At 49.2% G+C, this 22,168-nt stretch overlaps 11 protein-coding genes across 11 annotated transcripts; 3 read left to right on the forward strand and 8 right to left on the reverse strand.

Moving 5' to 3' along the window:
- Positions 1–41: 41 nt before the first annotated feature.
- Positions 42–1,438, forward strand: M438DRAFT_407188 (uncharacterized protein; the record flags this gene model as incomplete). Its single annotated transcript, XM_029909885.1, has 4 exons — positions 42–278; positions 633–1,193; positions 1,279–1,344; positions 1,397–1,438. The coding sequence occupies exons 1-4, from the start codon at positions 243–245 to the stop codon at positions 1,436–1,438; spliced, it is 705 nt and encodes a 234-aa protein (XP_029758677.1). The 5' UTR covers positions 42–242.
- A 51-nt stretch (positions 1,439–1,489) lies between these two features.
- Positions 1,490–3,427, reverse strand: M438DRAFT_322537 (nucleotide-diphospho-sugar transferase). Its single transcript, XM_029902967.1, has 2 exons — positions 3,016–3,427; positions 1,490–2,957 (listed from the first exon to the last, which is right to left on the reverse strand). The coding sequence occupies exons 1-2, from the start codon at positions 3,105–3,107 to the stop codon at positions 1,649–1,651; spliced, it is 1,401 nt and encodes a 466-aa protein (XP_029758678.1). The 5' UTR covers positions 3,108–3,427; the 3' UTR covers positions 1,490–1,648.
- Positions 3,428–3,793: 366 nt separating this feature from the next.
- Positions 3,794–4,519, reverse strand: M438DRAFT_277398 (uncharacterized protein; the record flags this gene model as incomplete). Its single annotated transcript, XM_029900925.1, has 1 exon — positions 3,794–4,519. The coding sequence occupies one exon, from the start codon at positions 4,517–4,519 to the stop codon at positions 3,794–3,796; it is 726 nt and encodes a 241-aa protein (XP_029758679.1).
- A 721-nt stretch (positions 4,520–5,240) lies between these two features.
- On the reverse strand, positions 5,241–6,927 carry M438DRAFT_277455 (MFS transporter; the record flags this gene model as incomplete). Its single annotated transcript, XM_029900932.1, has 5 exons — positions 5,241–5,815; positions 5,866–6,144; positions 6,195–6,366; positions 6,422–6,585; positions 6,636–6,927. The coding sequence occupies 5 exons, from the start codon at positions 6,925–6,927 to the stop codon at positions 5,241–5,243; spliced, it is 1,482 nt and encodes a 493-aa protein (XP_029758680.1).
- A 1,010-nt stretch (positions 6,928–7,937) lies between these two features.
- M438DRAFT_357044 (uncharacterized protein) lies at positions 7,938–9,575 on the reverse strand (the record flags this gene model as incomplete). Its single annotated transcript, XM_029907141.1, has 2 exons — positions 7,938–9,377; positions 9,429–9,575. 2 exons carry the CDS (start codon positions 9,573–9,575, stop codon positions 7,938–7,940), a joined length of 1,587 nt encoding a protein of 528 aa, XP_029758681.1.
- A 660-nt stretch (positions 9,576–10,235) lies between these two features.
- Positions 10,236–12,109, reverse strand: M438DRAFT_347270 (uncharacterized protein). The gene is made up of 2 exons (XM_029905863.1): positions 12,079–12,109; positions 10,236–11,971 (listed from the first exon to the last, which is right to left on the reverse strand). The coding sequence occupies exon 2, from the start codon at positions 11,842–11,844 to the stop codon at positions 10,321–10,323; it is 1,524 nt and encodes a 507-aa protein (XP_029758682.1). The 5' UTR covers positions 11,845–11,971; positions 12,079–12,109; the 3' UTR covers positions 10,236–10,320.
- A 963-nt stretch (positions 12,110–13,072) lies between these two features.
- M438DRAFT_376044 (uncharacterized protein) lies at positions 13,073–13,648 on the forward strand (the record flags this gene model as incomplete). The annotated part of the gene is made up of 1 exon (XM_029908634.1): positions 13,073–13,648. The coding sequence occupies one exon, from the start codon at positions 13,073–13,075 to the stop codon at positions 13,646–13,648; it is 576 nt and encodes a 191-aa protein (XP_029758683.1).
- Positions 13,649–13,738: 90 nt separating this feature from the next.
- M438DRAFT_277456 (NAD(P)-binding protein) lies at positions 13,739–14,922 on the reverse strand (the record flags this gene model as incomplete). Its single annotated transcript, XM_029900933.1, has 6 exons — positions 13,739–14,012; positions 14,067–14,352; positions 14,408–14,559; positions 14,613–14,678; positions 14,733–14,781; positions 14,832–14,922. The coding sequence occupies 6 exons, from the start codon at positions 14,920–14,922 to the stop codon at positions 13,739–13,741; spliced, it is 918 nt and encodes a 305-aa protein (XP_029758684.1).
- A 547-nt stretch (positions 14,923–15,469) lies between these two features.
- On the reverse strand, positions 15,470–17,615 carry M438DRAFT_367000 (putative histidine acid phosphatase). The gene is made up of 6 exons (XM_029907924.1): positions 17,044–17,615; positions 16,759–16,994; positions 16,334–16,704; positions 16,049–16,281; positions 15,879–15,987; positions 15,470–15,826 (listed from the first exon to the last, which is right to left on the reverse strand). Exons 1-6 carry the CDS (start codon positions 17,293–17,295, stop codon positions 15,627–15,629), a joined length of 1,401 nt encoding a protein of 466 aa, XP_029758685.1. The 5' UTR covers positions 17,296–17,615; the 3' UTR covers positions 15,470–15,626.
- A 187-nt stretch (positions 17,616–17,802) lies between these two features.
- On the forward strand, positions 17,803–20,165 carry M438DRAFT_300588 (sphingomyelin phosphodiesterase). The gene is made up of 2 exons (XM_029902073.1): positions 17,803–18,330; positions 18,386–20,165. Exons 1-2 carry the CDS (start codon positions 18,109–18,111, stop codon positions 20,054–20,056), a joined length of 1,893 nt encoding a protein of 630 aa, XP_029758686.1. The 5' UTR covers positions 17,803–18,108; the 3' UTR covers positions 20,057–20,165.
- A 391-nt stretch (positions 20,166–20,556) lies between these two features.
- On the reverse strand, positions 20,557–22,027 carry M438DRAFT_322554 (alpha/beta-hydrolase; the record flags this gene model as incomplete). Its single annotated transcript, XM_029902968.1, has 4 exons — positions 21,483–22,027; positions 21,140–21,301; positions 20,646–21,085; positions 20,557–20,587 (listed from the first exon to the last, which is right to left on the reverse strand). The coding sequence occupies exons 1-4, from the start codon at positions 21,768–21,770 to the stop codon at positions 20,557–20,559; spliced, it is 921 nt and encodes a 306-aa protein (XP_029758687.1). The 5' UTR covers positions 21,771–22,027.
- Between the last annotated feature and the right edge of the window lie 141 nt (positions 22,028–22,168).

The following is a 22,168-nucleotide window of genomic DNA, read 5'->3' on the forward strand; positions in this document are numbered from 1 at the left end:
CGAAGCCTTTTATTCATACATACAGTTGTTGAGGGCAAGATGGTATATATACGTTGAAGTTCTCATTTACAACTCTGGTATGGTCGGCTTCTATATTGCACATGCCTTCTTCGCAGTCGCCCGCCGTCTCCACAAACAAATCAACCTCCTGATCGGACATGGTTTAAATCAGAACAACAAGATCTAGGATGGCCAACTAATCACGACCGGTGGAATATTTGCACCGACCATCCGCTACAACAATGGCACTTTCTACATCGTCACGACTTATACAGACAGTGAGTAGAATTGGCTTGATTGTCAGACACGACTAACATTTGTTTACGACTAGCCTTCCTTCCATTCGAGCAGAACAGCTTCATAACTACCACCGATGACATCCTCTCTAACAACTGGACTCAGCCAATGTATCTTGACCAAGCAGGCATTGATCCTGACCTTTTCTGGGACACAGATGGAACCGTGTACTTGAACACTGGATGTCCGGAATCCGGACCTGAAGGCGGAAACAGTACAATCTGGCAGTCTAAGCTGAATCTGACTACAGGTCACTCGTTAACTCAACCAAAGCTCATTTATCGCTCCTATTTGCCAGCACCTATTCGTCTCAAAACATCAATGGCACATAACAGCTCGGCCGCGAGACGTTCTTGAGCCCGTTCACCTGGAGCGTAGATGGTTGGCCACTCGCAAACGAGGGTAAACTCATCACCCTTGATATGTGGGACCCGAACTTGCCTTCTCAGTCGAATGTCAGCAAGGTTCTAGTCGACGACTTTTCGTCCCCGTCACTACAGCTTGGCTGGGAGTTTAGAGCTACACCTTCAAGACCTTGGTGGAGGATAGAAAACGACTCTCTGATCCTGCGAGGCACTGTTGCTACACTGTCTGCACTGGACGTAATGGCGCTAGTCCTCAGAAAACAAGATGCGCTGTTCTACGACTTCAGTGTAGATATGTCGTTCAACCCTACATTGCCCACTCACGAAGCTGGCATTGTCGCCTGGGTCAATGATCTCTACCACAACACCATCTCCCTCGTGCAATGCCAAGATCAAACCAACGCTACTTGTTTGAGGATCTTGACGAACGTAGGAGAAAGAGGTGGCGAATTCGATGGCAATACGACTACTATCTACTATCCACTTCCCACTGCACTTAGCAACACTACCCAATCTAAGAGCGCTGCGAGTGTACGTCTGCATATTCGCGCCACGCCGGAGACCTATCAACTTGGCTATTCTATGCCTTCTGACAATACCACTACATGGCTTACAGCTTATACGGCTTCGTGGATGGCTCCTCACTATGAATGTCGTATCTCCTGGCAAGGCGCTAGAATGGGTATGTATGCGACTGGTAGTGGTGTGGTTATGTTGGAAGAAGCTGTGTTTAGACATGTGGAAGTCGTGAGAGGGCCTTATTAGCAGACTTCTAGACAATTTTACTTGTTCGAGCAGCTCTCAATATAAATCATGACCGTCTGAATATTTCCTGATAGATAATCATACATTTAATTGTTCAGCCACTTTTTATTGAACGGAAATCGGAAGAACAGAAAGAACGCAAAATTCAGAGCTGTAAGAGAACGAGGATCCAAGCTCATACGGGTAAAACCAATCTTGAAATTATCGAATACTGTTCGTCTTCATCCAAATACCTCTTTACGATACCAACGCACTTTGTCACAAGTACCCTTCTCATCTTCTGATGTGGGTATCGTCTTCCAACCCACAATCTGATCTTCAAGTTTACAGGTCACATGCTCAATCTCCTCCCAAAGCTCGCTCTCGATATCTCTTCCAAATCTCTTCTCAGTCTCTTGTTTCGTGCCTATCAATCTGTGCGGTACACCCGTCTTCGAGTCGATGAGTACACCCATATCAAATAACTGGACTGGATCGTATTTGGGGATGTTGTGGTGTACGGAAAACGCATCTGGCATTTTCTCCATTGTGCTGACGCTCGCCGCTGTTTCTGTGGAATCTTGTGTGGGGTCGTATTGGAGCATTGCGCCTCCGTGGTAACTGCCATGCTCGTAGTATCCTATGGTGTCGACGCATTTTTTGACCTGGTGGAAAGGTGCTTTTGCCGCTCGGGCGGCTAGGATGAAGGAGTCTTTGTCGCCTTCTCCGGGACCTCCTTGGGCCATGAGGGGGTAGTATCTGTCGGGACCGTAGTAGTTGTAGTAGGCTGCTAGTAGGAGAGTCAATGCGTGGGTGGCTTTGGAGACCAGTAATTGTCCAGACTCTGTTGAGGCGAGCGCATTCATTGCGGGTACAGGTTGGTCGGTGATTTCGTAGAGATGTTGAGAAGCAGACGATGCCCAAAAGTCTGGCCAGGTGACAAGACCTGTCGATGTGAAAGGGCCTTGTGTGAAAACGTGGGCAGGATCTTTGGCCATGAAGGCGTCGGCATCCAGGAAAAGGACGTTTTCGAAAGAAGATGCCAGGATCGCAAACACCTTTACTTGAAAGCTGGCAAGGTACTTTGCCCATCGTCCAAGGCGGTCTTCCAGTCGTAGGCAGCGAGCATTCATGCTAGGAAGTAACGTTTGACATGTATGCGATGTCATCTCTGTCTCAGTATCCACAAACAGCTCGACTGGTAGATGAGATCCGGTTCGTCGTAGCATCCTCAATGATATAACAAAGACTGGAAGGTATTTTCCAGCAGCCGCAGAGACAATACCAGAAGCCCCTTTCTGGAAAGGCAAAGACATTTGTCGCGCATATTTCAAGTATGCTGTATGTGCGAATCGCATAGTCGCAATGTCAGTGGATGTGATGTTGAGATGATCCGGCCTAGGGGTTTCTGCATTGGTCGTCCAGAAGACAACAGCGGCTGCCTGGCCTGCTCGTTGTATCTCAACTTCACCAGGAGAACTTTCCTTCAATGCCTTGATGATAACATCGCCAAAACTCGTAAACTCCTGAGCCGTGATGAATTTCTGGTGACTACGATCCAAGAGTCAGTAAACCATCAGGAGGCAAAAATCATCCTCTCAACACATACCCAAGAGCGGATGCAATGCTATCCCAACAAACATAGATCAACAATATCAGGAGACCAGCTCCCACAAGACGGAGGTTCTGAGATCGTGGCATCACACTCGTTCATTCATCCTCATCATCAAACAATGCCGTGGTATATGGAAGTCGAGAGGACTTTGTGCAATGACGCATACAAAAAGGGAAATGTCAACAATCACCCCAATGTTGTCGTACGCATGCCACGACGCCAGTGGCCAAGCAAGCCTAGGGTTTCTTGGACAGCTGCCTCTAGACCCAAAATGGTCTGGCAGCCCGCGCCCCTATCGACTCGTCCTTCCGACATAACCGGCCGATGCGATGTTTTCCTCATCTGCGAAACCTTGCCATGATTTGAGAGAACTTGAATTCGACAAGAAACAAAAGATGAAGCAAGGTATGGACGGCAATTGAGAGAAAGATGGAGTTGTTGTTTCGAAATCTGTTGATCCAGGAACCGTGCAGGGTGCAGGGCAAAAAACTCTTGGACCCCTCTTTGCTCTTTGCCCAAAACATAAAAATAGCTTCGGGGCAAAGATTCACCGAGGCCCGGTGTTCGTGTGACCTTGATGGCAGCTTCCTTCTTTCACATACTTACTCCGTACATTCTCAACCTTGAATGCGAAAGTCTGACAGCCGTAGCTGATACACAGGCTGCACAATGATTCGTGGAAGTAGAGAGACGTCCAAAGAGATATCGGTAAAATTTGATTTCTGTCATGTCTTGTCTACCGTTTTCCCCCCTTCAACGTAGCCATCCGCGATCATAGCAGCAAAATCGACGAACCTACCAACAACATGGTGAGGATACCTGAAATCGACGGCGAAGTTTGAACACCAGCGCCTTCCCGATCGTCCTTATTATTCTCAGTACAGACAACACCAGACTCGATCGCTGGAAATTGCGATTTCTGTATAAAGTCGAACAAACAATCATAAAATTCGTTGTCGGTCGAGTTGGAAACACAACCTGTGTTGCAACTCCCCTGAGAGAATGCGAAAAGCCCTTCACCTCCATTGTAGTTGTTGCAACATTGTGCCATGGCTCTGGTCGCATTGGGCGAGGTGATCATCGAGCAAGATTGCTGCTTGCTTGTGACGTTCGCCAGGGTTGTCGGGACTTCCTGAATGCCCAAGCAAGTACCATCTGTAGTCCAGGAGTCCTGGTTGTTGCATTGGAATGGCGTGACGTACTCCAACAACATACATCTCTGGAAGGCTTGGTAAGCCTCGGGATCGTTGCCATCGGACAAGGCACAAGAGGCATACGGGCCGATCGTGGTGTTGAAGTATTGGAGCTCACTGTCCGTACGCCCACAGCAGGTAGCCAAAGTAGATGTATAATTGCTACAAGCTGGTACAGCACAGGCGGCTTGCGTAAAGTTTGTAGAGTTCCGCTGATTCCAGCTTTCTGGAACTCGAGGATATAAATTGTCGGTGATAGGGCATGCGGCTGATGAGTTATATGGGTTGATGTATGAGTTTGACATAGTGTTGTAATCTCTGATGAGTGACTGTGTGAGATTAGTCTACGTCTTGACGGCCTGCCAACTCTTATATTTGGGCCTGTTGAGCTCAGCCCACGATCGCAGGTATTCCTTCGCTCTTCTTGTGTGACTAGCTCAAGACAGCCCACGGTCAACCTCATACCTAACATGCATATGTTCATGGTGATCTAAGAATGATCTCCATCTTGGCAGATCCTTCGACCGGATCTGCGGGCTTGGCTTGGAGGATATCCTGAAGGCTGTAGGATCGGGTTTCTCAAGTAACTAGTCTACGCCAAGTTTGGAGGCTGACTTGCTCAAGCATCCGCATTCGCGATACAGGTCCCTTTACAAAAGGACTAGCTGTAAGAATGTGCAATAACAGGAAGAACACAGGGACTGTCCATTAGGGGCTTCAATAGATCCGATCTCTCATTGGATACTGTTGAGAGTTCAACTTCATGCATACTCATGGCTAGATGTTCGTGGCAGAGTAAGAAGCCCTTTTTCTAGATAGAAGTCGGATAGCAACATTGTTATGTTTGCTGAAAGATCGACAGTCTCATAAGCTTGTGCGCTTATAAGACAATTCTGATCACGTCGCCTGTCTTTTAGATACAAACGAAAGGTCGGGTATGGGAAGTGTAATTTGGGGATTGGAAGTTGTAAACTGCATTTTTGTCGATACTTCATAAAAGAGAAAAGAAGGCTTTAGAAGACATCACTACAGCAAGAAACGGAAGCCCTTCTTCGCTGCCTCGCCGGGAACACCTTGTCCGGACGAGACAGCACCCTCGACATGCTCGCCTCTATCAAGTTTCTTGTTCAGCTTGACCAGCATCTGTCTCAAAGTGAAAGCTGCCAAGATTGCCATGACAGCAGTCGCGCAATTCACACTCATCGCCACGATATATCTCGGTCCTGCAGAGCTGGGGTACATGTATGAGGCGTAGATACTGCTGGCGTTGGAGATGGCGTTGATACCGGCAAGAGCAGCGGCACGCTTGGCTGGTGGGCGAGGAATGGTGTTACTGATCCATGCAAGGGCGACGACGTAGCCAGTGTAGACTCCAGGAACCATGAGCATCATGGCTACATAACGAGGTGCGGTGGATGTAGTGGTAGCAGCGATGATGTATGCAGCTACCGCAAATAAGAGCGGAACCGTGATGTGGAAAAAGCGTTCACCAGTACGGTCAGCGTGAATGGCGTTCGCGAAAGCAGTGATAACAGCAAGGCAGTAAGGTGGCGCTGTCAGACACAAACTGACAATCTTGCTGTATCCCAGTGTTTGCACAACTACACTGTGGTCAGTATATGTTCGTGGTTAAGAAATATATGTGGCGTACCTGTAGGGAAGAAGTTGGTAACCGAGCCCGAAGCCACAATGCCAAATAGTAGAACCATCAGAATGTATGTTTTGATATCGGTGAACGCGAGTCTGAAGCCGTGCCAGAACGATTGTCCTTCGCTGCTGACCCAATCGTCCATACCAATATCCTCTTGTAGCCTCCAAACAGCCAGTTGACGTTGCTCTTCGCTAAGCCATTTTGTGGTACGTGGGAAGTTAGGGAGGAGGAAGAATGCGGCGAATGCGACGCCGATGGTGATGGCACCTTCGATGATGACTGATGACGGTCAGTATTCTGGAAAAGAGACAATACGCCAAATGACTTACAAAGCCAGCGCCATGCTGACAAGCCCAAGTGACCTTCTAGCCCGTCCAAAATTCCTGCAGCGATCAGGCCGGAGAAGGCTCCAGAGATCAATGAGCCAGAGTATAGAACTGCAGAACGGAAAGCAAGCTCTTTGCGAGTGTACCAGGACGAAAGGAAGAACAAGCAGCCAGGCTACGAAATCATCAGTCTCGAGGTCTATGTTATGAAGGAGGAATCCTTGACTCACGAAGTAAGCCGCTTCAACAAAACCTAGTACGAATCTGACAGCGACTAGTCCTCCAAAACTCTGCACAGCGGCAGTGCATGTCGAAATGACGCCCCAGACGCACATCACTGCAGGGAGGTAGAGGGCTGGTTTGCCAATCTTATTCAAGAAAAGGTTGGAAGGAACTGGTGAAGTTAGAAAATGTATTGTTGTAAACCTTCGGAGTCGCTCATACTTTGCATCAAAAGGTAACCAACGAACAAAATCGAGACACTAGTCTCGTACTGCGAAGATGTTAAAGCCAAGTCTGTTTCCAGTCCAGCCAGTCTCGCCGATGCGATGTTGTTTCGGTCGAGGTAGTTGAGAATGTACATAAGAACAAGCATTGGCATGAGTCTGAAGTCGATTTTGCGAACAAGCACCTTCTCGGCATGTGCACGCTCCTCTGGTGACATGTTTCGGACGAGTTCTGGCGCTTCCGTTCGTTGTAGTCCTTGAGTGTTCGCAGTCTCGACTCGGTCAATCATGTCGACGGTAGCCTTTTCGTCGTATGATTCGTTCGAACGACGGTCCCCGTAATTCGGAGAAGGGAAGACGTTGTGGCTCATGGCGAAGAGCGAGAGCAAGGAGCAAGGGCGATTCGGAGGTACACTTCGATGTTGGGTCGGGAAGGAGGAACTGATAAACGACCAGACTGATGTGTACGAGAGAGCAAGACGAAAGCAAAGAAGAAGGTTATGTATAAGAGAAAAGTATTCACGGCCAGTAGTACTTTGCATGATTGATCGTCGGGAAAGCACATGGTCGTGACATCGGCCGCGACGTGACATTCGTCTCGGACTTCTCACCTACACCAGATGATCCATGCCACCTTGACCGAACTGGCAATCCGATGAAACCGTCTCTCTCCTTCTCCACACCATTTTCCTGGGGTCCCCATGAGATTGGCCACTCTTATGAGATGTGCCGTCAGATCCGCTGTTTTGAGGCGTATCAAGCTCCACAATAGTCTTGCACAGGCTAAATTGGCATGCTTGTTGAAGCCTCAAGCGCGCACAAGCACGCGTCAACGGCGTCTGTCAACGAATGGCAGCGAGAGAGAAGGCGAGGCCGAAGACGAGGATTACTCTCCGCCTGTCGATCTGGGGACATTTCGGGGTAGAGCACGCGCGGGGAAAGTGCGAAGAGGGAAGGTTTGTCGAGCCGGTGATGTCACAACTATCAGCATCTTCATTTCCCACAACGACAGCATTGATCGATTACCTATCTTTTATCGCATGCGTTCAGGTCTTGATCAAAGAGTGCTGTAAGCTCAAGTTCGGAGCCTCTTGGAATGGCGAGGAAGTACTAGTATGTATACGTGCGCGGAAAGCCATGGAACTCGTTCATCTAAATGCGGTGTAAACGGGGACCTTCAACCAGTGTAGCAGTCATCGCAGGAAGGATATTAGCAGGTCGAACAACCAAAACACCTGCAGCCTGAAGTAAGAGGAACTCAAAGCCTCAAAAGAACCAGTCATGTAGAGCAAAAGTGAGTTCAATGGTCATCAGGAAGACGCCATGGACCTTCACCATCTCGAAACACTTCGTCTTCTGTGCCATCACACATTTCTTCATACCGGATCCAGGTGTCATTCGTCAGAGGTTGCAGGTCGACTCGAGCTCCGCCTTTCCAGTCCTCTGGACTCCACCATTGTCGCCCACCCGAGATGGCAACAGGACCTAAAGGCGCAACGATATGGCTGTCATACAGGCTCCGGGCGTGCTCTTGGAACCAAACACGGTCCCACCATTCTTCTCTTAGCGACTTCATACCATCTCGGTGCGCATTATGATGGATTACTGCCGGCACGATCCCAGTCCACACATCAGTGAAGAGCGACACATCGGACCATGTTTGTTCGCGCGGTAAGGGCTTGCGTTCAAAGGTCCAGAAAGGTGGGACGGTTCCAGCAACATCCTTGAGGACGTTCCCAAGTCTGCTTTTTTGGGTATCAATTGCTCGGACAGCATTGGCTTGGTCGAGCTCTTCTTTGTTGCTCGGTGTCAACCATTCGGTGTCGTCCTCAGCGAACACGGTTGCTAGTCCGATCGAGCTTTCGTAGTCCACACCCAAGCCAAACTCGAGATCCTTTCCTTGGACAGCATCAAGATGTTCTTTTTTGAACCTTCCAATGCGCTCGTCTGAGTAGGCGCTCGATGTCAGTCTACTCCACCAGGAGTTAGACAGCGATTGTTGTCTTAAGGCTTCGCGTGCGACTTCTTGCTCGGCAAACAACTGGCTGAAAATCTTCTGGTCACTGCCAAAATTTGGGTCGTGTTCAGCACGAACCATAGCTTCAGTGAAAAGCTTACGCATCGCGCCTACGGTGCCAATGGCCACACCGGAATTGAGAAACCTTTGTCGGAACTTGATGTATGGATTCTTCTCATCCCCGATGTCTGTGTCTGTTTCCGGTCCGTATATGTCCTGAGGGAGAGACGACTGAGGAACAGCATAGCATTCAGGATCATCCTCGGAAAAAAGCCAGCATCGTTTCTGACAAGAGAAGACGATCTGCTGGTGTATGTTGTGTTGCCTCACTACCTCATCTCCAAGCTCTTTCTGGACACGCTTGTTTGCGCGACGATTGATGTCGAAGTAGCGGTCGAGAATTGTTTGAGGTCGCAATTGGAACCAAACATCGTAGCCATCGACCATCAACACCAGATCCGAATCACGGGCCACGTCCATGCCATCAAGATATGTTTTAATGCCAGAGATCTTTCCGATATGCGATCCTCCTGCAACCAAATTTGGATCTTCGAATTTTTGGTTCCAATTTACGAGTCGTGGAGCCGGGTAGTTTAGAATGCCAGCACTGAGTACAGTCTTGCATAAGTTCTGGTCCGGCTTTGATGCTGGAATTAAAAGGTGTAGGTAGCCAGGTTTGCCATCGGTTTCTGCGTCCTCAAGGCCATCTTCGTAGTATGATAGCTGCATCTGATCAGCTCTACTGACACGATTTATCGACACGGCAACACTTACGCTTGAACAAAGATGCAGTAGTAGCACAAGAATTGCTGTCAGCACACTTATCCGAAGGATACGGCTTCTGATGACCGATGCCGTAGTCGAAGGAAACTCCGGGAGCTGGTCAAACGACCTTCGAAGTGGACTCAGTATCTTCGACATATCTAGGAATGGAAGGGCCAAATAAAACAGCCCTTCAATCAGGGCATCCTGAGCATATCATATAAGTAGTTAGCCTCCGCGCCCCCTCTTCGCCCGCCAACGATCGAGTCGTCTTGCTCTGCCCCATCGCCAACTGCTAGGTGGGTACCGAGACTTCCGATTCTTCTGTTACAATACCGCGGAGGATGTCATTCGAGTAAGTGGCAAGAAGTCTTACTATGCTAGTCAACCTTCTCACTCTCAATAGTGCTTGGCAGTTGGCAATGGGTACTTCAATCCAAAAATTCTTATTCTTGATTGCATAACTCCGAAGTGTTTTACAGAGGCACCGCAAATTTCTCGAATCGATTGAAGTCTCGTTGGGAGTAGGAAAGGCGGTAATGCAGTGCTGCATCGATGCTTGGCCACGTTGTGATGACCGTTTCTTATTCCCGAGAGAGCCGCGTCCGCGGAACACCTGCCGAACGATGGCGTAAGGTGACATTTTTCCGGACCTTGAATGCGATTTCCTTCATGGCCAAGCAGATATCCAATATTCAGCAAAGTATGACTGAAATACAGGTCTTGACCTACCGATTTGATGCCTCTTAGCGTGTCAAAAGTTGTCACTAACGTCGCTGTAAGAATGCACAACGATTTTGGAATTAGAGCTAGCTCAAAGAGGGGACCTTGAATCATCACTCTCTGCAAACGACGTGAGAATATATGCAGTAAGAAAAGGTATCAACCAACAACCAAATAACACTTATGAAACAAGAGCCAGATTATCGCCTCTGTATAGCTCTTTCGAGTACTCAGCAGGACACAGTGTATCCCAACCCATAAATTGTGCTTGCTCGTCCTTCTTCCATATCGAAGCCCCAATCCTTCCGCCTCCATATTGTTCAGTGTTCTCCACAATCCACTTGCCATACTGCTGAACCCAGAACTGCGGCCACTGGCGCTCTCGCTCTTTCTTGTCGCCGTTGTAATGTGCCATGACGGGAATAGTGCCCATACAGATATGCGTGTAAAGGTTCACCTGCTCCCATCTGCGCCCTTCGGGTAAGAAGTCTCTTTCATCGTAGAGCCTCATGTCGGCTGGGATTTTGAAGTCGCCGCGATATTTACAGTCGAAGTCGTTGCGTCCTTTGCGTGTCTTGTTCAGGAAGACATCTTCTGGGTCGTCGTAGCGTAGCCATGCTGCATCCCAGCCTGAGTTCATTGTCTGGTGGCCGAGGTCGGAGGAGTAATCCATGCCGATGCCAAATTCGTAAATTTCGCCTTCGACGTATTCCATTGGCTCGTGGGTGAACGGTGGGTTTAGAATATCTCCTACTTCTGTGCCTTCGATCTTGAGGACTGACGGCTCTTGCGTCAACTTTGTTGTCCAGGTCGATGCATGGCGGCGACGCAACACTTCTCTCTGAATTTGTTGTTCTCCAAACATTTTTGCAAAGGCAGCTTGATCTGATCCATGGTGCATGAAACCTGATTCACCGCTTCCATTGTCATACTCATCAACATGAGGCCAGCTCTGTACCTTTTCCCAAGCTTTCTTGAACATCACTCTCATGTCCTTGGCCGGGCCAATGATGTATCCAGAATTGATGTAGCGTTGACGATGGCTTGTCCATCTGTTGCGACCCATGATCGTATCTGTGTTTCCTCCATAGATATCGTCGGACACTGGTGAATTTGGTACAGCATAACATGCGACTGTTTGCGGCTGGTTGGGAGCGCAACGCTTACCAGCACCAAAGATGATGGTCTGCTTGATCCCCTCAATCTCGGCAGCCTTGCCCATGTGCTTTTGAATTCTCACGTTTGCTCTCTCGTTGATGGAATAGTATCTCTCAATCAACGTCTCCGGAGGAAGTTGGAACCAGATATCGAATGCATCCATCATTAATACCAACTCATCATCCTGTTCAGGACCGAGGCTCTCCAGATACTCCAGCACCCTCGAGATTTTCGCGACGTGAGAACCACCTGCGATAAGGTACCATGTGTCGAATTTGCCGCCCCATCCGAGTATTACTGGCTCAGGGTATCCTAAAGCCTTTGCACTAAGGATTGTCTTGCAAAGATTGACATCTCCACTTGTGGTAGGAAGGAGCAGATGAAGCTTTGGGTTCTTTGGTCGTTTGACTGTAGAGATACTCGAACTGTCCTTGCTCGAGAAAAGATCCGAAGACTCCGGTGTCCGAGGGAGGAGATGATATACCGTGACGAACGAAAGCAGCAAGAATGCCGCAAGCATCACACGGCTCCGTTGGTACTGCCACATGTTGTTGATGATTGCAAGAGACAAACTTGAATCAAGCGGCAAGAAGGCCAGCCGAGTACTTGAACAAATCCGAACCCTACCGTCATCCTTCTCGCCCGCATCAGAAAACCATCACTATCATCCCTATCTAGGTGCAAGCCTCAGCTCTTGGCTCTGCGGCGCCGGCAATGTCAAGGAGGGGATAACCCCCGAAATGGTATAGTCAGGTACAGTCTGAGATGAAAAACGACTTACTCCAAGTACCGCCGAGTCAGTTGGCTATCCTCTCCCAACACCAAACGATACTATGATCATGTTACCATGTATCGACAGGGCCGTAAGCCGCCAAAATGTACGGCCGTTGTAAGGCAATCGATTCAGATCCTATCTTCCACGGAGCCAAGCTGGTTAGAAAGCATCGGGCCAAGTCGCAAGCGCCATTCTGGAATCTTGATGTGGGTTTTTTGCACTTTCGGAATCGGGAAGACGGCATTCGTCCAAGACAAGTGATTGCGTGGCCAGGCTGATAGGGCAGAAAGAAGCACCTGTGGCGAGTCATGGGACATTTCCTCCCTTTTCATGTATAAGGAGATTGTCCTAGATTTGTTGTCGCTACATGTATCGAGACTATTGATGACGAGAGAGCTGAAAACGCGACTTCTGCAACTGCTAGAGACGGAAATGGTCGGATGTGCAGTGTTTGTGAAGTTCTGCAGGGCGAAATCTTGTTTCAGCCTCAGCCTCAGTGTCAAAGGTCTTGGTCGTGCCTGCCTCTCAGCTCAGGAGCTTCGCGACTTTCCAACGTTTATCTGTGTGCGACATCGAAAGGTCAACGTCCTCTCAGCGACTGACACACGCTATGCAAAAGGTCCGAACAATAGCATTGCTCGTGAATTGTAAGCCAGTCAATGAAATGTAACTCTGACGCATATACGCACAACGCGAAGTCGTTGGTCGTTCCTGCTTCCGAAGGATTCTCAAAATACGCTCTTAGAGTCCAAAACCATGATATCATCAACCAGGCAGCAAACCGAGTTGTTGCCTTGGAGCAACTAACATATATATCAAAAACTGATTTTTAGAGTCAAAAATACACATCTAGCGAAACTTCGATTCGAGGCTAAGCACAAAACACCGCGTAGCTCGAGTTGCTGGAACCAAAGCCGCCCTACTTCCAAGACCTAGTTGTTGACAACGGTTGGCTTCAAGACAACAACACGTCCAAGATTTACGAACTTTAGTCACAACAATGTCATCAACCAGAGAACTCGAATCTACCCTTCCTTTTTATCCTCCAGAAGGCACAAACGGAGCACGCGACCCCGATCACTTCGAGTTCGCAGTGTATTCCCTTCTCCCTCAGGACGATGCCGGTCGCGAAACCCTCCTCGACGACCTGAATAACGGCGACATGGCAAATGGACAATGTTGTCTCGCTCCCTCGCCAGACTTTGCTGGCGAAACACTCAGGGACGTCTATGATTATCACATAGAAGCCGCCAAAGACGACGAAAATACTATACATCCTCATTTCTTCATTGTCGCTGATCAAGAGGATTGGAATGAGAGTGGTGTGCTGGTGGTATATCTTCTAGCCGATAGAACTCTCAACAAGGATGAAGACGAGTACGAAGACGAATATGTTGTCGGGGTCGGTCGTTGCAGTGTCGACGACGCAGATTGTGCTGGAGTCAATCTCGACATTTCCAAATTGTCTTGGATTGAGTTCAAAGACTCGTGGCATAGAGATGGTTGGGATGATGATGAGCCTTATACGAATCCACGATACTCCAAGTATCACTTCGAAACAGGCGAGGAAAATTGAGAGCTTCGAGTAGAGGAACATGAGTAGAGGAACATGGTATCTTGGTTCAACACTCGACCTACTGGACATATCGACACTTCTTTCAAATCATCAAATCATCAACCCAGCCTCTGGGGGAGCATTGGCGAGTTGATCATTCTGGATCTCCTTCAACAACCCATCCTCGTAATCCTCGAGGTCCAAATCGAGATAGCCTCTACTCGCCCACTTCCTAGCAGACAAGAAGAAGGAGTGTCCGTTCACACTCTTGTCACTCAAGATTCTAAGCAGACAACTTCCAGCATCCTCTGTGGTTGCAAATTCCACACCTTTCGACTTTACCTGCTCAAAAGCTTCTTCAGCCAAGATCTTGGTCTTGACATACCTACGCTGCTGTTAGCAAGTCTTGAAGAAAAAAGGCCCGGGGCTAGGCACTCACCATGGTGAGATGACATTCACGCGGCTGCCGTAGTAATGAGCAGTCCTTCGCAACGAATGCATGATGCCTCTGATAGCCCACTTCGTAGCCGGATAGGTAGGTCCCCTGGCCACATCCAAGAACGCGGCACCCGAGCCAATGAGAATCAGACAAGTATCTTCTTGCTCCTGCGAAGGCTGTTTGCCATTCTGCTTGATGAAGTAATGCGTGGAGAGTTTTGTGGTGTACAATGCACCGTGCAGATTCACCTCTACGGTTTTCAGACTCGGCTTTGTGGGTCCGAATTCTGTTTGCTTGTGTCAGAGGGTTAGGTGGAAAAGGCATGGTGAAGAGTGGCTCACCGTTATATTCGAACACTTCATCTTTGGCCGCGATGCCTGCGTTGGCGACGGCATAGTGGATCTTGCTGGATGGGGATAAGGCTTTTGCTGTTTCGAAGAGATTGAGTTGGTCTTCCCAGTTTGTGGTATCGCATTTGACGAATTTGGCTTTGCTTGACTCGGAAGTGAGTAATTAGGTTTCTGAAGATAAGCGGAATGCTCTTACCCATTCAGCTCGTTCTCGAGCTTGTTTCCCCTTTCGACATCGAGGTCTCCAAAGCAGACGGATATGCTTTATGAATTCATCAGTGGATGGTCGTCGTGGTCGAAGATTAATATGACATACCCAGCTTGAACGAGAGCACGAACGTATGCTTCACCAAGACCGTTGGCGCCTACGGGGGGTCAGCCAGGCTTCCAGATACAATATTGATATCTTACATACCGCCAGTCACAATAGCCGTCTTGCCGTTTACCGTTGAAACATCGAAGTCGGTATCACAGGGTACGGGCCCGGTATGTTTGTATCCAGACATCTTGTCAAATCGTTGTAAGAGTTGAAAGCAATATTTCAGGAGAACTTTTCATGCTTGAGGTGGTTGTTATATGTATACATGGTCCATGGTCTACACTTCGGCCGATGAGCGAGCATGGCTTCGGCCGAAAACTGCAAGACGTCATGAGGCTCTGTGCTAGGGAGGACAACCGCACCGAAATCTATCGGCTGAAAGGAACATTGTAGAAGACGAAATCAATACGATATACTGTATATACGATCGGTTTAAGTACGGCAAGTCGAACTAAGGTGTGCGGAGCACCGCAACTAAGGCCTGATAACATATGGTAGCAATGACGCCAGTATTTGTCCGAGTTTGAGGGTACCCTCGAAGGTGAACCATGGAAAGACGTCTCCATGCAAAGATATGGAGAGGCCTTGACAGAAGATGTCAAGATTGCATTGGGATTTGTATGAGTGGAAGGAAGATAGCGATGAAACTTTTATGAGAACGAGCGACGCAGACAATGAGAGAGTCGTGGTTTGCTCCTGCCAGAAATTGGTAGATTGATTCAATACGTTGCCGGATGGCGATACTTCTGGAAGGTACTGACTGCAGCGAGCAAGATTGCTACTCGGTTCCAAGGGACAAGAAGAAAGAGCGAGTCTTTGTCACCATCCCCAACAATATCGGGCAATCAAAACTCACAAGATTTCGATTTGGGTTTCGTAGTTGCGCGCCACTTAAGGCTTGACAACATACTCCCATGACAGCGCATTGTCTACCAAAAAGGTAGCAGTGTTGGTACTTGCTGCACCAGTCGAATTGGTAAGACCGCAAGTCTGGACAAGACTGCCTTGAGACTTGCTCTTCTGAGCGACGAGCGCGGCATAGCTTCCAAGTGGGCAAGAATTTCCAGGGCCATTCTGACAAGATGGTACCGCTATTAATGTCAGTCGAAGTAACTGGCGGAAAGGGTAGCTGGATTGACATACGGTATACAGCATCGTTCAGTACGATACGAACGTATTTCTTGTTCGAACAACTCAGCCGCTCGAACCCGATGGTACCACGCATGGTGACATAGTTGCTGGCGACAAAGATCTACAGATAAAATAGACACGTCAGTGAGCTGGAACACAGAGAACATGGGAGCTTCCCTTACCTGGTCATTGGGGATCTTGTTGTTTGGTAGTGGCTTTTGCTGATCGAACACGCCGATTTCAGCAGCCAGCTGGTTGATCTGACCATCGTTGGTGAACATAGGGATGAGAGGACCAGGTGTCCACGATTGACCATTGCTGTTGACATATGTCTTGTTGGGCCCATCGACAAGGCGCTGGACAATGGCATTGAGCACGGGTTGCATCAATGTATAGTTCTTGCCGGAGCCAGGGCATGCAGAATATGTTAGAAGAGAAGCCGAGTATCGTTTAGCAATATAGCTCACCAGAACCGTAGTAGTAGCGAAGATCCTGTGCATATTCGTACTTTCGGAGTTCATCCTCGTTGAAAATATTGCACCATGGTGATTCACGACCAGTGATCTGAGTCTCGAAGCCGCAGAGATAGGGGAAGATAGAGACATCGGAGTCAGTGAAGTTGAGGTTGCCGTGAATGTGGCTGTTGACACGCTTCGTGACAGCAGGCAGGTAAAGATTGTTCCATGCAGTAAGGTTAGCACCACCGCCATTGTCGCTGTACGTTGGGCAAGAGTCAGAGGGTGCCAGGGAGTTGGCGATGGACTTGGGATCAGTAGACTTTATCACATAGACATCTCCGTAGGTAGAGTTGGGGCCCAAGTATCCTCTAGCAAAAAGTCTGCAGATTGTTTAGCTTCTGTGATTAGTCACAGACATTGGAAGGACAACTTACCTTGCGGAGTTGACCACTCTGGGTGCATTGGGATACTGATTGGCGAAGACCGAGAAAGCAGTATTCTCAGTATAGAAGTCAGGATATCTCCAGCGATAAGAGACACCCATGTCATACAACTCCTTGTAGCCTCCAATAGAGATGTCCGCGATTTGAACAGCTGGATTGCTGAGTACTGGCTTCCATGTTTGGAGGAAACTGTAGTCTCCTGTGGCAGTGAACTGAGCAGCTTGGATCTGGTTGCATCAGCTAGATTGAAGCCTAAAGTAAGACAAGAACTCGAACCTTTGCAGCAAGAGCTACCCATTGGTTGTATGCACCTGTGTCCGGGTATCTAGAACCATGTCGAGACACAAAAGCCGCCATGTCCACAGAGCAGCCATCAGGGACCTCGTAAGTGATGTCGTTCACATCCGGGCCAGGGAACCAAGGACTATTACCACCAAGCTGTTGAGTGGGGTCGGAGGTAGTTGCTTGAGCGAAGGTCGCGCTGAACAATAGCCAATTGGCCAAGATAGTTGTTGCGACACCAACCATGATCAATTAGCTTTGTGACTTGGCTTGCTGACAGACATGGTGAAACACTTGCGCTGCTGCACCTTTATAAGTGATCACTTGCATGCTGATTATGGTTCCTGGCGTATTAGCGGGAGCTAGAAGATCGAGCAAGCGAGAAGTTGCATGACAGGATCATCTTTCACGACATGTGCTTCTAGAATTGATTGAAAACGTGCTTGGACAAAGCAGTTTCTGGCGTCGACAAGACGATACGCGACACGCTCTCATTTCAGATGATCTAGCCGGCCGTGATTACCATTCTTTGCGCATATGAGGCCTGACAGATTCGATACATGTGCTGTATCGGAGGCTCTGGTTGGCTGGTTTGATTGAGGCCTCAGGAAAAGGTGGAAGGTGCAAATCGATCCGAGAGAAGTCAAGAAGGAGGGGCAATCGCAAGCGATGCTCGGTTGCAAAAGTGCTGGGAGTAATCACCCGCCTCGCGACGCTGCAAGCTTGAGCACATCTCTTCTTTTTCGCTACTCGAGTGCATTGCGCGCATGCAAGTTTTCTGCCTTCAGTCGTGTGTGGCTGTCAAGTCAACGACTGTATGCTACACACGTGTAGCAATGCGAATATTGTCTTGCCGGTGGTGCTATAACATGTCGCGGCCATCGCTCGCGCGCGTGAGACTATCGACTGACGATCTACGCGAACACGCATGGACAGAAATTCATCGTATACCTGGAGTTTATCGCTGATCTAGGTAGGGGCAGCGACTGGGTATTTGCAAGATATAAAAGCCAAGGTAAGCATGGACGAGATGAAGCTTTTCCAAGGCAGCAAGCAAACATGAAGCTCCTGCCTCTTGTCTCGGTCGGCCTGTTCTTTGCCCAATCGACAAGTGCAAGCTCGATTCAGAAGAGAGATACCGTCAGCGATGTTTTGAACGATATCAAGAATGCCGCTACTTGTACAGCCTGCCAGTCTTTGCTTGGAGTCCTCCAGGCTGTTGCCCACCTTGGCAACGATGCCTTTGTCGGAGTCATCACTGCAGTCTGCCAGTCGCTTGGTGTGAGTCGCTTGGAAGAGGAGCTGACGGGTTTTGAGATGTCTGACACGGAAACAGGTAGAGGACGCGGATGTCTGCGCCGGTGCCATTGGACTCGAGGGGCCAATTCTAGCCCACGACCTTCGTGAAATGACAATCGGATCTCATACAGCTCAGCTCTTCTGTGGTACCATCTTTGGCCTTTGCGACTACCCAGCCGTCACGCCGTATACCGTGACATTCCCCTCAGCCAAGCCAGCCGGTGCTTCTCGACCAGCCTCCAGTGGCAAGACTCCGCTCAAGGTTGTCCATTACAGCGATATCCACGTCGATCTCTCGTACCAAGTTGGCGCCAACTACAACTGCACCAAGAACATCTGCTGTCGGCCCTACAGCGCTGCCGATGCTCCCGGAAAGACTCAATTCCCAGCCGGCCAATATGGCAACACGCAGTGCGACAGTCCCCGCAGCCTCGAGCAAAGCATGTACAACGCCATCAAGACGCTCGTCCCGGACGCTGCCTTTTCCATCTTCACTGGCGATATCGTCGAGGGTGCAGTGTGGCTCGTCAACCAGACCGAGGTCACCAACGACTTGAATAATGCTTATTCGCTCATGTCTACCCTCGGCATGCCCGTTTATGGTGTCGTCGGTAACCACGATGCCGCTCCCGTCAACAGCTTCCCTCCAGCTGCCGTCGACACGACCATCTCGAGCCAATGGGTCTACGATACCTTGTCAGCAGACTGGACCAAATGGATTGGCTCTGCAGCTGCCTCAAATGCCGACAAGTACGGTGCATACTCGGTGAAGAACCCCAATACCAACCTCCGCGTCGTCTCCTTCAACACCAACTTGTACTACAAGCAGAACTTCTGGCTGTACGAGACGACCATGGAGACCGACCCAAGTGGCCAGTTGGCTTGGTTAGTCGGTGAACTTGATGCTGCTGAGAAGGCTGGTGAAAGAGTCTGGCTTCTCGGTCACATGCCAATGGGCGCAGGCGATGCTTTCCACGACGGATCAAATTACTTCAACCAGATTGTCAAGCGATACAGTGCTACCATCGCTGCTCAATTCTACGGCCACACCCACAAGGACGAGTTCCAGATCACCTATTCGGATTACACAAAACAGACAGCAGCCAACGCCGTCGATGTCTCATACATCGCTCCCGCTCTGACTCCCACCTCTGGCAACCCGACCTTCCGCGTCTACTCGATCGATCCTGTCACCTTCGGTGTTCTGGACTACACCGTTTACTTTGCCAACATCTCTTCACCCACATACCAGAATGGCCCGACTTGGCAAAAGTACTATTCAGTCAAAGAAACATACGGCGCTCAACTCACCCCTCCTGTGACCGCCGCATCCGCCGAACTCACCCCTGCCTTCTGGCACAACCTCACCGCTCTCTTCCAAACAAACGACGCCGTCTTCCAACAATTCAACGCTCGCAAGTCTCGTGGTCATGACGTCTCATCCTGTACAGGTGACTGCAAAACCAGCAGTATCTGTCAATTGCGTGCTGCCGAAGCTCAATACAATTGCGTCACCATCAAGCCTGGAGTCAACTTCAAGAAGCGTGACTTAGCTGCTGATATCACTCATTCGGATGAGTGCGATGGTTCTGCCGGTGCGAAGATTTTGGGTGCTTTGACTGAGAATATTGGCGCTTTCCAAGAGGCGCTGGAGAAGCAACTTGGTGCTGGGTTTATGAGTGAGACTGTTAACGGTACTGCTTCTTGAACATTGGAGAATTATTACGCAAGCCTAACGTGGGCTACAATCTCTTTGGTCTGAGATATCCATTGATTCGATTAGACGCACTTGGAATATGCACAGTTGGATTCTGGACAATAACTGAAATATCGAGTTCGTTGCTCAATTCTTGCATCCACATTTCTCCAAACTAAATGTGCCTTCAGCTTGGAGACTCCGATAATGCATGACTTGGACTGACGGGTCTACTGCCGCCATTCGCCTGCAAAAGTAGTGTTCTCACCACCCCAACTCGCCTCGAGGAAGTAAACTGTTGATCTAGAAGAATAGTGGGCCATCACGAGAGCTCCTGCTTCAAAGCACGTCTGCTTTGCAAGAAGTGGATTTTCGATTGAGTGATAAATTGCTACCAGAGCGATCATCATCACTACTACTCTCCAAGCTCATCTCTCCGTGCCAAACTTCGACTCTCTGCTCATCTGCTGTTGTCTCTTAGAACCTAGAACTTTGAGATCCTTGGTAGCTGTTTAGAGACCGAACCAAGCCATGTCTTGAGCACTGTGAAACAATGTCAGCAATTCGATCATGGAACTACCAATACCTTGGATGTACTTACCCGTTGATGGGAACGGTGTGTCCGACGTTAAGAGCGTAGATGCCCTGAACCTTGCCGAGCGGGTTGGCCGAGTCAACACCCCAGATATCAGTGGTGTATCCGTTGGCCGGGAAGTTTTTCTTGACAGTCTGAGGCTTGTTTGCATCAAAGCCGAAGACGCCGGTCCATTCCTTGACAGATTCTCTGTAGTTGTTGGGGCGAAGGGTGGTGTCGATGCTACCGTGGTAGATTTGGAAACGAGGACGAGCCCCGGAGTAGCCAGGGTACATGTTCTTGACGACGTTAGTCCAGTAGGCGGCAGACTGATCGACGTTTCCTTGGGCACAAGTGGAGTTCCAGGCATCGACTTGGCCGGAGGAGGAGACGAAGCAACCGGCGGGAACGCCAGAGTAGGCAGTAGCCGCGGCGAACAACTCCGGGTAAGTACTTGCCATGACATTCTACGACCTGTTAGCTTCCTTCAAGTGCACAGAATCATACTGGGAAGAACTTACGGTCATCATGGCACCCGAGCTGGAGCCAGTGACGAAAACACGCTTAGGATCGGCGTTGTACTTCCTCAAAGTGTAGGTGACCATGTTGGCAATTGCATTGCTATCTCCGCCACCATTATGCTTGAGAGACTTCTGCGACGAGACGTCCCAGCATGTGCCTGCCTTGAATGGAAGAATGGTCAGCATGATTCATGTAAGGTCGTGCTCACAAGCAAGATTCGAGTTTGGGCGACCTCTTCGACGGAAAGTCATTTTTGAATGTGTCTGGCCCGACGTACAACCCAAGGGACAATCTCCGAACCTGAATACAACCTTGCAATAGTACATGTGGTTGTAAACTTACATGGGGAGAAGAAGGGTAGATGACAATGAATCCTTTTTGATCGGCCAACTTGGAATAGGGAGATTGCTGATAGTATGCCTGAGCGGTACCGGTGCAAAAGTGAATGGCTACGATAACAGCAGGCTTAGCGGCCAGCTTCTGAGGCACATAGATGTACATTCCAGTGCCGGAAGGGTTGTCGCCAAAGTTTTGAACCTGGGTGAGCTGGGCCGCACGACCAGCGAGCGAGTTACCAGACACCGCACCCAAAAGGGCAAAGACGGGAGCAATGAGCGAAGAGAAATGCATCTCGAGAAGAAGAAAAAGTGATGATGGACGAACAAACAAGGACAGACCTGCCCATGGGAGTTCTCAAGGTCATATATACTTGGCGGATGCATTTAGGCTTCATGTCATGCTGCAGCTATATTGCTTATATCCTAAGCCATTGGCAAAGCGGAAGAAGTTGATACACTGATGCTTATGAACGGACCGTTCCAGATGCAAGCTCGCCTCCAGGATCAATACAATGGTGAGGGGTGGTCGTCTGATAGCTTGCTGAAACGAACAATCGATCAAGGCGTCGGTTAAGATTACTATAGGCAGAAAAGCCGCCACTGTCACCTCAAAACGCACTCCGTGCATATTAGAGTATGGCACATATGCAATACGTACGAGTAGGACTCCTTGGGATGCGGGGTGTCGTT

The sequence above is a fragment of the Aureobasidium pullulans genome (genome assembly GCF_000721785.1).
Source record: "Aureobasidium pullulans EXF-150 unplaced genomic scaffold scaffold_14, whole genome shotgun sequence".
Taxonomy (NCBI): Eukaryota; Fungi; Ascomycota; class Dothideomycetes; order Dothideales; family Saccotheciaceae; genus Aureobasidium; species Aureobasidium pullulans.

Excerpts from the sequence above, each read along its gene's own strand:
- M438DRAFT_322537 (XM_029902967.1), bottom strand. The coding sequence starts at position 3,107 with ATGCCACGATCTCAGAACCTCCGTCTTGTGGGAGCTGGTCTCCTGATA. Across the intron at positions 2,958-3,015 it reads AGCATTGCATCCGCTCTTGG|TCACCAGAAATTCATCACGG; the intron begins GTATGTGTTGAG and ends CTTGGATCGTAG.
- M438DRAFT_347270 (XM_029905863.1), bottom strand. The coding sequence starts at position 11,844 with ATGTGGCAGTACCAACGGAGCCGTGTGATGCTTGCGGCATTCTTGCTG.
- M438DRAFT_367000 (XM_029907924.1), bottom strand. The coding sequence starts at position 17,295 with ATGGTTGGTGTCGCAACAACTATCTTGGCCAATTGGCTATTGTTCAGC. Across the intron at positions 16,995-17,043 it reads GGGTAGCTCTTGCTGCAAAG|ATCCAAGCTGCTCAGTTCAC; the intron begins GTTCGAGTTCTT and ends TGATGCAACCAG. Across the intron at positions 16,282-16,333 it reads TCGCTACTACTACGGTTCTG|GCCCTGGCTCCGGCAAGAAC; the intron begins GTGAGCTATATT and ends CATATTCTGCAT.
- M438DRAFT_300588 (XM_029902073.1), top strand. The coding sequence starts at position 18,109 with ATGAAGCTCCTGCCTCTTGTCTCGGTCGGCCTGTTCTTTGCCCAATCG. Across the intron at positions 18,331-18,385 it reads CAGTCTGCCAGTCGCTTGGT|GTAGAGGACGCGGATGTCTG; the intron begins GTGAGTCGCTTG and ends ACACGGAAACAG.